This window comes from Oryctolagus cuniculus, chromosome 17 (assembly GCF_964237555.1).
Source record: "Oryctolagus cuniculus chromosome 17, mOryCun1.1, whole genome shotgun sequence".
NCBI classification, from domain to species: Eukaryota; Metazoa; Chordata; class Mammalia; order Lagomorpha; family Leporidae; genus Oryctolagus; species Oryctolagus cuniculus.
In genome coordinates, this window is record NC_091448.1 from 45,153,544 (window position 1) to 45,169,100 (window position 15,557).

Genomic DNA, 15,557 nt, shown 5'->3' on the forward strand with positions numbered 1-15,557 from the left:
CTCACGCAGGTGAAGGGCCTAAGCACTTGGGCCATCTTCTACTGCTTTCTAGGCCATTAGTAGAGAGTTTGACTGGAAGTAGATAGAGCAGCTGGATACAAACTGGTGCCCATACGGGATGCTGCTGCTGCAGGCAGAGGCTTAGTCTACCACACCATAATGCTAGCCCAGGATTGATTGTATTTCAAGTCCTGTCTGCAGCTGCCTTGGCAGGGCCAGACCATATGATTTTGAGGTTTCCCATACCTGGATAGGGTGGGATCAAGGATAGAGCACTAAATGCCAAGATCTATGGACAGTAATGAATGCACATAAAGTAGACTGGGAGGCAGCATCAACTTTTTATCTCATTAAAGGAACACCCAACTGCATGCTAAATTAACTAGAAAACCTGGCACAGTAAACCAGAATTTCTTATAGAAGTTCTCTGAGAGACCAGCTTTGTGGCTACGTAGCGGGTAAAGCTGCCATCTGCAGTGCCGGCATCCCATATGGACACCGGTTCAAGTCCTGGCTATTCCACTTCTGATCAAGCTCTCTGCTATGGCCTGGGAAAGCAGTAGAAGATGGCCCAAGTCCTTGGGCCCCTGCACCCGTGTGGGAGACCCAGAAGAAGCTCTTGGCTCCTGGATTCAAATTGGCCCAGCTCTGGCTGTTGCAGCCATTGGGGAGTGAACCAGCACATGGAAGACATCTCTCTCTGCCTCTGCCTCTGCCTCTCTATAACTGACTTTCAAGTAAAATAAATAAATCTGAAAAAAAAAAAAAAAAAAGAGAAGACCTCAGATACTAATACATATTTAATCTTGGGCTTGTCTTGGCAAGCTCCAAGCTTACCGTGTCATTTCCTGAATGCTTAGGGGCTCTTTTACCCTCTGGCACGGCTCAAATACAAATGGCATTAGAACAACTGAACTGTGTTTATGACAATTTCTTTACAGCTTCTATACCAACCAGTGGTAACTGACTGGCAAAGTTAGGCTGATAAAAGGAAAAAAAAAAAAAAAACCTCCACACATATTGCCTAAAATGAAAGTCATCAGGCCAAGTTAGAAGACAGCAAATAAAGAGTTTCTTTTTTAAAAGTGATATTCAGTGAAAACATTAGGTGTCTCTTTTTTTAAAAAATGATGGATTTATTTATAATAGTAGCATTTTAAATGTTTGGCTCTCCCTTGCTTCAACTAATTTTAACAGGATGACCCTCAATCCTAATGGGAAGGGCCAGCTACTTCGCAACTGACTTAGGTTTCAATAGATACATCTTAGATTCACTCAATTTTAAGCTTCTTAGATCAAAGAACAGCACTTTTAATTTTTGGGATTTGGTAACTGGCCTGCGGATAGTATCTATAGTAGTTAACAAATTCTTACACCAAAGGGAACCAGAGGCCAGGAGCAATGATATTAACTCAACACCTACCTCCTAATTAGAACAGTGAGATCTTTAAAGAAACTATTCTGGCACCGGCGCTGTGGCACAGCAGGTTAACACTCTGGCCTGAAGCACCGGCATTCTATATGGGCACCGGTTCAAGACCCGGTTGCTCCACTTCTGATCCAGCTCTCTGCTATGGCCTGGGAAAGCAGTAGAAGATGGCCCAAGTCCTTGGGCCCCTGCAGCCAGGTGGGAGACCTGGAAGAAGCTCCTGGCTCCCGGCTTCGGATCGGCACAGCTCCGGCCATTGCGACCAATTGGGGAGTGAACTGGCAGATGGAAGACCCCCACCACCACCTCTCTCTTTCTCTCTCTCTCTCTCCCTCTCCCTCTCCTCTCTCTGTGTAACTCTGACTTTCAAATAATAAATAAAATAAATCTTAAAAAAAAAAAAGAAACTGTTCTGAAATGCCAGGGGATGGATCTGAAACTTTAAAGTTTCTACACTTCAAGACTTTAAGTTAAGGAGTTAAAGAAAATTCTGAGGGCCACAAGCATAAATAAATATCTAATAACCACCTGGTTTATTTCACAGGGACCGGCGCTGTGGTGCAGCAGGTAGTCACTGCCTGGGGTGCAGGAATCCCATATGGGTACCAGTTTAAATTTCAGCTGCTCCACTTCTGATCCAGGTCCCTGCTAATGTGCCTGGGAAAGCTGCTGAAGATGGCCTAAGTCTTTGGTGCTCTACAGCCAAGTAGAACACCTGGAAGAAGGTCCTGGCCCAGCTCTGGCCAATGTGGGCATGTGCAGAATAAACCAGTGGATGAAAGGTTTTTCTCTAACTCTGCCTTTCAAATCAATCAATCAATCAATCAATCAATTTTGGCAGGCAGAGTTAGACAGTGAGAGAGACAGAGAGAAAGGTCTTCCTTCAGTTGGTTCACCCCCCAAATGACTGTTACGGCTGGTGTGCTGCACCGATGAGAAGCCAGGAGCCAGGTGCTTCCTCCTGGTCTCCCATGTGGGTGCAGGGCCCAAGCACTTGGGCCATCCTCCACTGCCTTCCCGGGCCACAGCAGAGAGCTGGCCTGGAAGAGGAGCAACCGGGACAGAACCGGCACCCCAACCGGGACTAGAACCCGGAGTGCCGGTGCCGAAGGCAGAGGATTAGCCTAGTGAGCTGCAGCACCAGCCTATATTCTGTTATTAAAAACCATAATTCATTCACTGACATGGAAAGATATCCATGATAAACTGTGAAGAAAGCAGATTACAAAGCAGTATTTATTATTTTATTTTCATTTTTGTGAAAACAAAGAATAATATGTTTGCTTGCATATGGATGTGTGTGTTATCCACATGCACACAAACACAAGCCTAGAAAGAGTCTTAATCAAATTGCTAAGAACAGTTTTCTCAGAGGGTAGGATACTTTAATCTTTAAACAAGAGATCTTTAAAGATTTCACAGAAATTATGTTTTATGAAAAACTATGCATGATTTCAAAATTTTTTGCATAAAAATAATCTTATATTTTAAGAAAAAGATTTATTTTATTTATTTGAAAGACAGAGTTACAGAGAGGTAGAGACAGAGATTTTTCATCTGCTAATTCACTCCCCAAATGGCCACAATAGCCAGAGCTGAGCCGATCTGAAGCCAGGAGCCAGGAGCTTCTTTCAGGTCTCCTACATGGGTGCAGGGGCCCAAGGACTTGGGCCATACTCCATTGTTTTTCCAGGCATATTAGCAGGGAGCTGGATCAAAAGTGGAGCAGCTGGGACTCGAGCCAGTGCCCATGTAGGATGCCAGCGCTGCAGGTTGGGGCTTTAACCTGCTGCATCACAGAGCTAGCCCCTCTTTTCTTTTAAGTTCATCTTTTTCACGAACATTTTGAAGTACTTTTGTACCTATTTGTACTGTATGGTTTAGCAAAAAGCACTTCACATAATATAATTATACATGAAAAAATACATTCAATTTCATTTGGGGAAAAAAAAAGCCACATGTTATAAAACCAAAACCAAAAAAACTCCCTAATTTTCTTAAATTACCCTGTAAAGTGTTTAACAACTTCTTTGTATCTTATTAGTGCCTCAGCTCTAGTTAAGAACATTAACTGACATTATTTCAAATGTCCTGAAAATTAATAATTTCCCAGTCTTTTAAAACTAAATGCAGCTTTGACAATGTGCAAGAGTACTATAAAAGCACTTTATTTTACCAGCCACAGTTTTCCTAAGTATGAAAGCGAATGTTTAATATCGATATTGGGAACTCAGAGCTTCCCTGGAGGATTAGATTTGTTTCATCCTATTTTCACTGCTAGAACAAAACATAGGATTTGACCGAGTTTAAAAAAAAAAAAAAAAAAAAGCAGGACTTCTAGTTGACCATCAAACTTTTAACCTAATACACAAGTCCCAAGATAAGAGTTTTAGCATTCCAAATTTAACTCCAAACAAAAGCCCTTGCTTTGAGTCTACAAATGTTCCTTTCAGTTAGAAAAGTGCTAATTTGTCCAAAGCAATACAATGCATTCTCTCATTTTCTTGAAGATGACTCACTCAATAATCTCAAACATAATGACTATGTGTTTGCAACAATTCAAAACAACTGTAAAATAGCTTGTCATTTGAACTCTGAATTAATTCAGAGGCGTCAGTTACATTTTCTGAATTTATACTTTATAAAATAAAGCTGCTAAAGCCGCTAAAACTGCAATCCTATTAGGGAAAGAAAAGATTTTTTTTTTGGCAACTCTGCTTTCTTAACTGCTTCCTTCACGCTCTCCCAAGTCTCATGTAGTTAAAATTATTTTAACAGATTTAGAGCTTTCAAACTCCTAACTCCAGAAGGTTATCAACGAGAAGATAAAGTGAGTACAGTTAGTGATGGCAGACCTTGGCTTTAGCCTTACCAAACCACACAATTTTCAGAAGGTCTCATTCTTTGGAACACCCAGTGTGTGCAAGTGATCGCTATTACAGCTTTTAGAGGCATTGTAATCAAAGTGTGATTACTGCACCAGCAGCATCAGCACCACTTTGAAACTTGTTAAAAACACTAATTACCGATCACACTCTGAAGGTGGAGCCCAGCGATTGGTGCTGCTCTCAGGTGATTCTCCAGTACTCTAAAGCCTGAGAGTCACTGCTTTAGACTATTAATACAATAAGAACCCTTCCACCTTTGTATACTTTTCAAGAGTTGTTTAGGGGGCCAGTGCCGTGGCTTAGTGGGTAAAGATGCTTCCTGTAGTGCTGGCATCCCCTATGCACAGTTTTGAGACCCAGCTGCTCCACTTCCGATCCAGCTCTCTGCTATGGCCTGGGAAAACAGTGGAAGATGGCCCAAGTCCTTGGGCCCCTGCAGCCAGTTGGGAGACCTGGAAGAAGCTCCTGGCTCCTGGCTTCGGTCAGGAGCTCTGGTCACTGCAATCATTTGAGGAGTGAACCAGCAGATGGAAGACCTCTCTTTCTCTGCCTCTACCTCTCTCTCTAACTCTTTCAAATATATATATATATAAAATCTTTAAAAAAAAAAAAAAAAGCTGGAAGGAAGAATTCTTTCTGCTCTTTCTCACTTTCAAATACAATCAATAAATCTAAAAAAATTTAAGAAAAAAGTAAATCTAGAAGTACAGACAAAATTAACATAAATATACTTTACTTTTGGATTAGGATATAAAATAACATAACAGAAAATATTAAGACAGAATTTAAGAGAAAAATGACGAAATTTAAAGGCAAACTGAGTAAATAAAGAATTGGTGATTACTGAAGAGCTCAGAGGGCTGAACATCAACCTTCTACAGTCTTGTATTCTATTCACTTTCTTTCTTCCTGGGTGAAAAATCAGACCTCAACCACCTGGAATTATTGTGTTTGTGGCTCTCATTCAATATACAAGTAACCACTGAAACCTAGAAGACCACCTTACTGTACACCTGGATCATTACAATAATTACCAAATAGGCCTCCCTGACTTACAACAGCCTCCTTCTACTCTCTATACCCTATTGGCTTCTGAGGAATCTTCCTTATCATACTGCAGCTACCTAAGGTCCTTGATTGGCCCAAATGCTTACTGAATAGAGAGAGGTACTACCTCTAGTTAGTAATCCAGAGGGTCAGACAAGCAGATAAATGAGTGAAGCATGCCACAGGAATATTAAATGGGTGGAAATACTTTTTAGTTGCCACAAAGAAACATACTCATCTTAGCCTTGTCTTTCTATTTTTACTGGAGGCACTATTATAAGAAAACTAACAGTATAGGAATGATGATAAATGGTGACTTTAATTTCCAAGAGACAAGACAATTAAAGATCTATGCCCCATTTCTCCCCTATTCCAGTCTATTTAAGTTTTTCCATGTAAGAATAAAATCCCAGTATTGCCAGAAATCTTCAATTTTTGAAGAACAATGTCTGGATTTTTATATGATATCACCCAATTTTAAAATTCTAGCTTACATTATAAAACACTATATGGTCCAAATAAAACTCATCTCTTGCCTGTGGATTGCCAGTTTAGAGCATTATATCTATATTTGATACCTCATTTTTCTAGTGTCTATTTTTTTTTTTTTTTTGACAGGCAGAGTGGTCAGTGAGAGAGAGAAAAAGAGAGAGAGACAGAGAGAAAGGTCTTCCTTTTGCCTTTGGTTCACCCCCCAATGGCTGCTGCGGCTGGCGCGCTGTGGCCAGCACACTGCGCTGATCCAAAGATAGGAGCCAGGTGCTTCTCCTGGTCTCCCATGCGGGTGCAGGGACCAAGCACTTGGGCCATCCTCCACTGCCTTCCCGGGCCACAGCAAAGAACTGGACTGGAAGAGGAGCAACCGGGACAGAATCCAGCACCCCGACGGGGACTAGAACCAGGGGTGCTGGCTCCGAAGGTGGAGGATTAGCCTATTGAGCTGCGGTTCTGGCCATATTTTTCTTTTCTTTTCTTTTCTTTTTTTTTTTTTTTGACAGGCAGAGTGGACAGTGAGACAGACAGAGAAAGGTTTTCCTTTTTCTGTTGGTTCACCCCCCAAATGGCCGCTGCGGCTGGTGCGCTGCAGCCAGTGCACTGCGCTGATCCAAAGCCAGGAGCCAGGTACTTATCCTGGTCTCCCATGCAGGTGCAGGGCCCAAGCACTTGGGCCATCCTCCACTGCACTCCCGGGCCATAGCAGAGAGCTGGACAGGAAGAGGAGCAACCGGGACAGAATCCGGCGCCCCGACCTGGGCTAGAACCCGGGGGGCCGGCGCTGCAGGCGGAGGATTAGCCTATTGAGCCGCGGCGCCGGCCTGGCCATATTTTTCTTACAGTAGTAAAATTCCCATATTTAGGCAGCATCTCACACCCTTAAATATGTTTTCATGTCTGTTTGGTCCTCTCAACTGCAAGAGATAGTGGAGAGACTAGTGAGGACCCAACCCCAGGTCTCCTGATTCATTCTGGGCCATTTCTTTCCTTTTTTTTTTTTTCTTTCTTTCTTCTTCTTCTTATTTAATTTATCCATTCATTTGAAAGGCAGAGTTACATAGAGGCAGAAGCAGAGAGAGATCTCCCATCCGCTGACACTCCCCAAATAGTTGCAACGGCTGGAACTGTGTCAATCTGAAGCCAGGAGCCTCTTAAGGGTCTCCCATGTGGGTGCAGGTGCCCAAGGACTTTGGCCATCTTCCACTGCCTCGCCAGGCTATAGCAGAGAGCCGATCAGAAGTGGAGCAGCCGAGACTCAAACCGGCGCCAAATGGGATGCTGGCAATGCAGGGAGTGGCCTTACCCACTAAGCTACAGTTTCAGATTCTGGGCCATTTCACTCTCTCCTGCTCTTACTCACATATTTAGAAAAATTTCTTTCTGTCAATTAGAATCTTGTAATTTTTCAAGACTCAGATCTACTGTCTACATAAAATCTTCATCAAATTCTCAAATTTTCTTTCCTTTTTCTGAACCTCATGATATTATGGATAGTCTAATAACTGGCAATTCCCAACAGTCTTGGATAATCAAATTATTTCCAATCACTCCATATCAGCTTATATCCCCAATTAAATGTTAAGCTCTTGGATGATGGGGACATGTCATTCTTCTTTCCAGTTCCACATAGTTCCTGATACTGTGTTGGGATATAAAAATGACCGTTTGTTGGCGCCGTAGCTCACTAGGCTAATCCTCCGCCTTGCGGCGCTGGCACACCGGATTCTGTCCCGGTTGCCCCTCTTCCAGGCCAGCTCTCTGCTGTGGCCAGGGAGTGCAGTGGAGGATGGCCCAAGTACTTGGGCCCTGCACCCCATGGGAGACCAGGATAAGTACCTGGCTCCTGCCATCGGATCAGCGCGGTGCGGTGCGCTGGCCACAGCGTGCCGGCTGCGGCGGCCATTGGAGGGTGAACCAACGGCAAAGGAAGACCCTTCTGTCTCTCTCTCTCTCTCTCTCTCTCTCTGTCCACTCTGCCTGTCAAAAAAAAAAAAAAAAAAAAAGAAGAAGACTGTTTAACATTGGCTATGTTAGAGAAGCTTTGAGGAGGAGAGTTATGATGATACCACTCACCAGCCTGATGTTGTCTTCTGGGCGGAGTAATATGAACATTGCTTGGAGATGCTGCTGGAGATCGCCTGGCAAAATTTACACACCAAAGATAATTATTCTTCATTTTAGTGTCAACTGAGAGGATTCCTCCTACCCTAGTGACTTGTAAGAGGAAACTGCTTCACTGAAGGACTCTAGTTACACACAGAAAACTTCACTTTAAATGGAAAGAAAATGACAAACCGTATTTCTGTACATTCACTGTTAGCATGTACTACATTATAGTTTGTATCTGTCCTGTGGAAGGCTCACTTGGGACCAATTTCAGTTGTATGATGGCTGATGTTGATGTTGATCTGTTGGACAGAGACACAATCCAAGTCTCATACACAAGAAACAGTGTGAGTTCCCAGATACAAACCAAGATAAATAGAAACATGCACCGACACACATACTTGTACGTAAACGGAGGCAGGTGTTTCGTGCAGAGGTTAAGGTGGCATTTGGGACACCTGTGTTTGAGTCCCAGCCTTGCTCTTAATTCTAACTTCCTGTTAATGTGCACCCTGAAAGGCAGCATGTGATGGCTCATCAACTGGGTCCCCACTACCCACGAGGGAGATCTGGATTGAGTTGAGTTCTGGGTTCATGCATTTGGCCTGCTCCAGCTTTGGCTGCTGCAGGGATTTGGGGATTGACCCAGTCAATGAGAGTTGTCTCCTCCCCTCCCTCTCTGCCTCTGAAATAAATAATTTTTTAAAAACTAGTAAACAAATATTAATACAGAATTAATAGTCAAGAAGTGGGGGCCAGCATTGTAGCGCAGTGGGGTTAATCCTCCACCTGCAACGCAGGCATCCCATGTGGGTGCCAGTTTGAGACCCAGCTGCTCCACTTCCAATCCAGCTCTCCGCTATGGCCTGGGACAGCAGTAGAAGATGGCCCAAGTCCTTGGACCCCTGCACCCGTGTGGCAGACCGGGAGGAAGCGCCTGGCTCCTGGCTTCAGATCGGCGCAGTTCTGGCCATTGCGGCCATTTGGAGAGTGAACCAACGGAAAGAAGACCTTTCTCTCTGTCTCTCCCTCTCACTGCTGGTAACTCTAAGTCTCCAATAAAAAAAATAAGATCTTAAAAAAAAATAGTCAAAAAGTGGAAACCATTCAGTGTTTATCAACTAATAAGTAGACAAATAAAATGTGATATATCCATATAATACAACATTATTTGGCCATAAAAAGGAATGTAGTGATATATACTATAATATAGATGACTCATGAAAACATTTTAAGTGAAAAAAGCTTGCCTCAAAAATTCACTGATAAGACCCCATTTATCTGGAGTGTCCAGGGCAGGCAAATCCATAGAAACAGAAAGACTAGCAGTTCCTTAGGGCTGGGGAGGAGGATGAGGGAAAGAGCAGTAACTGCTAATGGGTATTAGGTTTCTTTTGGGGATGATGAAAACAGTCTACAATTAGTTTGTGGCAATGTCTGCACATCTCAGAATATACTAAAAACAAATGAATGTACACTGTAAATAAAATGAGTAAACTGTGATACATGAATTATACCAGTGAAGCTGTTGAAAAATAAAACAAATGTGGGGAGACAAAAAGCTATAAAAAATGAAAAGTTTTTAGTTACAAGTTAGAAATGAGTTAAGCCGCTGGGGGCTTTTTAAAAACTACGCTTCCTTCTGTCATACCAGGATAGACAACCTGAAGAAACGATTTTCAGGATGGAGAACTTCTAGAGAAGAACCCCAAACAGTAGCACAAAGTCCCCACTCCAAGTACTTTTGGTCCAAAAATCCAGCTGGTGAATTCAAAGGTCAAGACAAGAGTCAGCAAGTCCCACTCCCACCGTCAGACTGGGTCTCGGCAGCTCAGCTTTGTTAGCTGTGGAAAGTACTGCTACGAGCAGACCGGCTATCATTTCCTACTGGGAAGTGTTCTTCACAGAGACAAGAGAGGCATCACACCAGTACAGTGAAGATCTCTCTCCTACATTTTCCATACATTTCACTATGAATAGCTACATTTCAGACTTCAGTTTGATTGTAAATACTTTTCATGGTCTCCCTTTAAAATAATTAACTCATAAAATCATACTTTGAAAAATAGCATTGGATATTTTAAACGCAGCTTAGATAAAAAAAATTCTAATCAGTTCAAGAAAAATGTTTTGAGAAAGAAAAATTAAACATAGCAAGCCTTGATCCACTGTCAATTCTGCCATTCATTTGCAGTTACTGTGAGCCTAGCCAAGGCAGCTTCAGTTTGTGTGAAAGTCTGGCTTTTCAGGACTGCATTTACGCTCATACTGCCTCATCTGTTCCGGCCTAGATAACAAATCAAGCCCATGTAGCTTGTGCTAAATCTGCTTTCCTTTGTAGTATGAGGAAAGCCAAGTGAACAATGCTAAGCAGAAATCTGGAAGGAAGCTGAATGTGGAAATTTAACCAAAGATAAAGTTCAGCTAGAGGGGTTGGTGCTGTGGTGTAGTGGGTTAAGCCTCTGCCTGTAGCACCAGCATCCCATATGAGTGCCAGTTGAAGTCCTGGCTGCTCCACTTCTGATTCAGCTCCCTGTTAAGGCCTGGGAAAGCAGTGGAAGATGGCCCAAGTGCTTGGGACCCTGTACCCACATGAGGGACCTGGATGAAGATCCTGGCTCCTGGCTTCTGCCTGTCCCAACCCCAGCCATTTTGGCCATTTGGGGAATAAACCAGCAGATGGAAGATCTGTCTCTGTCTCTGTCTCTCTCTGTAAAACTCTGCCTTTTGGGGACGGCACTGTGATGTAGTAGGCTAAGCCTCTGACTGAGGTGCCGGCATCCTATATGGGCACCGGTTCATGTCCTGGCTGCTCCACTTCTGATCCAGCTTTTGCTATGGCCTGAGAGAGTAGTAGAAGATGGCTCAGGTGCTTGGGCCTCTGCACCCACATGGGAGACCTGGAGGAAGCTCCTGACTCCTGGCTTTGGATTCACTCAACTCTAGCCATTGTGGCCATTTGGGGAGTGAACCAGCAGATGGAAAACCTTTCTCCTTGTCTCTCCCTCTCTCTGTCTATAATTCTACCTCTCAAATAAATAAATAAACCTTTTTTTAAAAAAAAAAAAACTCTGCCTTTCAAACAAATAAAATAAACATTTAAAAAATGCAATCTAAGCTAACTTTAAAAAGTTTTTTTTAAATTCCCCTTACTCATTTTTTTTTTTAATTTAAATATTTTTATTTCAAAGGCAGAGTTATAAGGAGAGGGAGAGACACACCAAGAGATAGAGAGTGGCAGAGAGAGACAGACAGAGAGAGAGAAGATAGAGAGAGAGAGAGAGAGAGAGAGAGAGATCAATTGATCTCCCATCTGATGGTTCACTACCTAGATGGCCCCAGTAGCCAGGACTGGGCTAGACTGAAGCCAGGAGCCAGGAGTTTCATCTGGTTCTCCCATGTGGGTGGCAGGGGCCTCAATACTTGGGCTATCTTCTGCTGCTCTTCCCAGGCCATTAGCTGGGAGCTAGAATGTAAGTGGAGCAGCCAGGACACAAAGCAGCACCCATAGGGGTACCAGTGTTGCAAGTGGTGGCTTTACCTGTTACACCACAATGCCATGCCCCTCCCTCAACCCTTAAATTTTTTTTCACTGTTGGGCAGTTTTGGTAGAAGGATAATACTGTTCAACAAAATGGATTATAATTCTGAGCTCCCACATTTACAACTGGATGAAGGTCTTAACAAGTATGACTGCCACTAGACTAGTGAGATTATTTTGATCAGAGCTAAATTCAACTACTAGCTCAGTGGGATCCAGTATTTCTGGCTTTTACCTCTGACCTATACAATCAAGGTTTGCAGTCTTCTCTGTTCCCTTCCTAGTAATTGCAATTTCTTCTTCTTCTTTTAAAGATTTACTTACTTGTTTGAAAAGCAGAGTTACAGAGAGAGAGGGAAAGGCAGAGACAGAGATCTTCTATCCATTGGTTCACTCTCCCCAGTGGCCAGGGCTGGGCCAGGCCAAATCCTGGAGCCAGGAGCTTCTTCCAGGTTTCCCATGTGGGTAGCAGGGGCCCAAGCACGTGGGCCATCTGCTGCCTTTCCCAGGCCATTAGTGGAGAAGTGGATCAGAAATGGAGCAGTCAAGGACATGAACTGGCGCCCATATGGGATGCTGGCATCGCACATGCTTGCTTTACCTGCTATGCCATAATGCTGGCCCCTTCAACTTCTTCTACTCCTGGAGGTCACAAGTCATCAAAGTGGCATATTTATGGCCGGCACCGCAGCTCACTAGGCTAATCCTCCGCCTTGCGGCGCTGGCACACCGGGTTCTAGTCCCGGTCGGGGCGCCGGATTCTGTCCTGGTTGCCCCTCTTCCAGGCCAGCTCTCTGCTGTGGCCAGGGAGTACAGTGGAGGATGGCCCAAGTACTTGGGCCCTGCACCCCATGGGAGACCAGGAGAAGCACCTGGCTCCTGCCATCGGATCAGCGCGGTGCGCCAGCTGCAGTGCGCCGGCCGCAGCAGCCATTGGAGGGTGAACCAATGGCAAAGGAAGACCTTTCTGTCTCTCTCCCTCACTGTCCACTCTGCCTGTCCAAAAAAAAAAAAAAAAAAAAAAAAAAAGTGGCATATTTATGAAAACAGGCAATCATTTCTATATAATGCAGCTCAGGATTATTGTTCTCAGGTTGACTTTGATTTTTCCTTCAAAATGACATAAATCAGGCTTCCTGGTTGAAGAGAAGCATGAGGCTAATTATCTTCCTGAGCTGTGGATATCAAACACTGAGAGAATTCTCTCCTTAGGACACTTTCCAGGTTTCTCACTTTTTTTTTTCATCCCATTACCACCAGTGAATCTGACTTTAGGAAAATATAATTAATATACTACTGTTTGGGTATTTCAAAACCAATCTTAGACTCATTCCCGGGTGAACTTTTATTCAATGTCTCCTTATTTATAAAAGTCACCAGGGTTAAATTTCTAATCTTTTTAGTGTGTACACATTCAAAAAGCATTTAAGCATTCAGCTTTTAAGAACTTGTATCTTAATATGTGATATAATAATTCCTGTTATATGGCAATGACAGTGAATTTACTTTATTTATGTTACTAATATACTATATCATGCTCCTTGGAATATTACTAGAGAACAGATAGAAATAAGAAATTTAATCCTTGGTTAGTTCAAAGGACTTTTTCACAGGATCTAAGAAAACATCTGAATGTCTTTTAGTTATTAAAGCCTTAGTTAAGAAGCTACATATTATTTTATTAGAGTATTTAAAAATTAAAAAAATTTAAAATTATTTTCATTTTATTTGAAAGAGACAGATGAGGAGATCGTCCATCTGCTGATTCACTCTCCAAATGCAGAAAACATCCAGGGCTGGGCCAAGCCAAAGCCAGGAAAGTGGAACTCACTCTGGGTCTCCTACCTGGGTGGCAGGGATCCAAACACTGAGATATCACCTGCTCTCTCTTGGGGTATACATTATAGGAAGCTGGAATCTGAAGCAGATCCAAGTACTCTGCTGTCTTAGCCACTATACCAAAGTCCACCTCTCAGTATTTTTGTTCCTTATCACTATTCTAACAAAACTTATTTTATTGAACACTTGCTATATATTTAAGGCTCACTATATATGTATCTGTAACGATCTGTGAGAACACAAAATGGTCTGTGAGAACGAAGGAAACATGAGCATATCACAGTACAGTGCTTTCTTTCACTAAACAACTGTTGGAGAAATGGGGGTGAGGTGGTCAGCCTTTCAGGACAAAAGGCAGATAATCAAGAAAGGAATGGTGTGTATGTTGCTTTACCTGCATGCTTGTTGCGTCTGTGGCTGATTCTTGGTGTGGATGAGCCATTTCCCCGTGGCAGAAAAAGAGCAGCACCTTTGACAGTTAGAAAGCTCTCGCTGATGCTACAAGGGAAAAAAAAATTGAACAAAAAGAAATTACTTAAGGAGGGGAATCAAGAGATTAGAATGGAGATTCATTTTAGGACTTATTCTTTCTTCCCTATTACTAAATTCCAACTTCATGGGATGAAGTAAAAACAAAATCATGAAAGACCCTGGTTACTTATAGAGTGCTGTTTATACCAGACAATTTATCTGTGACAAAACTTACAATTGTCTGTATACATCACATGGTAGCAGGTAAAAGAGTGAAGTTCCTGGGGACAAACCAAAAAACAGATAAATAATCTGAGTTTGAATCCTGACTCTGCTACCTCCTGAGCGAACTTTTTGGGCCTAAATGTTCTTATCTGTAAACAGTGATAATAAAATGAGGTTGTTATGAGGAGTTAATGAGATTATAACTTCTTTATATTTTATTTATTTTAATTTTACTTGAAAGAGAAAGAGAGAAGAGAGGGTGGGAGGCAGAGGCAGACAAAGAGATCCTTCATCTGCCGGTTCACTCAGGAAATGCTTGCGCGGTTAGGGCTGGGCCAGGCCAAAGCAAGGTGCCTAGCACTCAATCTGGGTCTTCCACATGGCTCGCAGGGATCCAACAACTTGAGCCATCATTTTCCACCTCCCAAGATGCACATTAGCAGGAAGCTGGATGGGAATTGGAGGAGCCAGGCTTCAAATCAGGCACTCTAATATGGGATGAGTATCCCAAATGGTGATGTAACTGCTTCACAAATGCCTACCCTGAAAATATAGTTCTGTAAACTGGTACCTGGAATAGTAATAAGCCCTTAATAAATATCAGTTATTAATAGTATATCTATGGTTACCAATGGTGGTATTTCAAAAGTGTACTAATTAGATATGAAGTGTTTCAATACTTAATTACTAATAATAGATCCCAAAGTCTGCAAAAAAGATTTATATTCAAAAAATCACACACTAAACATTGGCTAAAAATTTTATTCTCAACACCTTGCATCCCCAGATGCAATCCAAAGGGGTAGTTCCCAGGAAGTGTGCTGAACCCACTGGAGTTTGTCCTACATTTAAACATCATTATTCATGTGGTGACAACACAGTGGGTAAACTACTGCTCCAAACAGGGCTATTCAAATTACAAATGTTTCCAAAGAAAACAAAAATATGTTTAAATTACTTCATATTAACAGACTAACAAGCCTACAGTATTTGAAAAGGGTAGAAGCTACTAATGGCAGAGTTTATAAACACATATGGAAGGTTCCAAGTTTGTTTATGAGAATGGTACTGCCACTGTATTGTGACACTGCTGACTGAATATTTCCACTCAGAAATCTAACTGGCATCTTAAATTTATAGTGTCAAAACTGAATTTCTGAGCCCTCTCTTTGGACTCTTTCTATTCTCCTCTCTATCCCCTGCCAACCGACCTCCATCTTTACACATTCAGTTGTTTGGGGGCAAACACTCAGCAGTCATTCTTGGTTTCTATCTTTCCTCCCTGCAATATATATCAAATTTACCAGCAAGCTTTACAAGCTTTTTATAAAAAAAAAATCTTTCATTATAGAAAATTTCAAATATATAAAAAAGGAGCTTTAATTCACGACCAATTTTGTTTCTTCTATGTCCTTATCCCTTTTACCTTGCCTCCTAAGTGAAACAAATACCAGACATTATAATAGCAAGAGCCTCTTAACAGATCTGTCTGCAACCACTTCTCCCCCCTTATTAT

The 15,557-nt window shown here is 42.4% G+C and overlaps 1 protein-coding gene across 7 annotated transcripts in view; it reads right to left on the reverse strand.

The window, feature by feature from the left end:
* SSH2 (slingshot protein phosphatase 2) overlaps positions 1–15,557 on the reverse strand; it is a 280,902-nt gene that overhangs the window by 67,993 nt on the left and 197,352 nt on the right. For all 7 annotated transcript variants that reach the window (XM_070061153.1, XM_002718906.5, XM_008270960.4 and 4 more), the window contains 2 exons: positions 13,740–13,843; positions 7,933–7,997 (listed from right to left, as the gene is read on the reverse strand). In XM_070061153.1, coding sequence (XP_069917254.1) covers positions 7,933–7,997; positions 13,740–13,843 — 169 coding nt within the window. The remainder of the gene's footprint in view (positions 1–7,932; positions 7,998–13,739; positions 13,844–15,557) is intronic.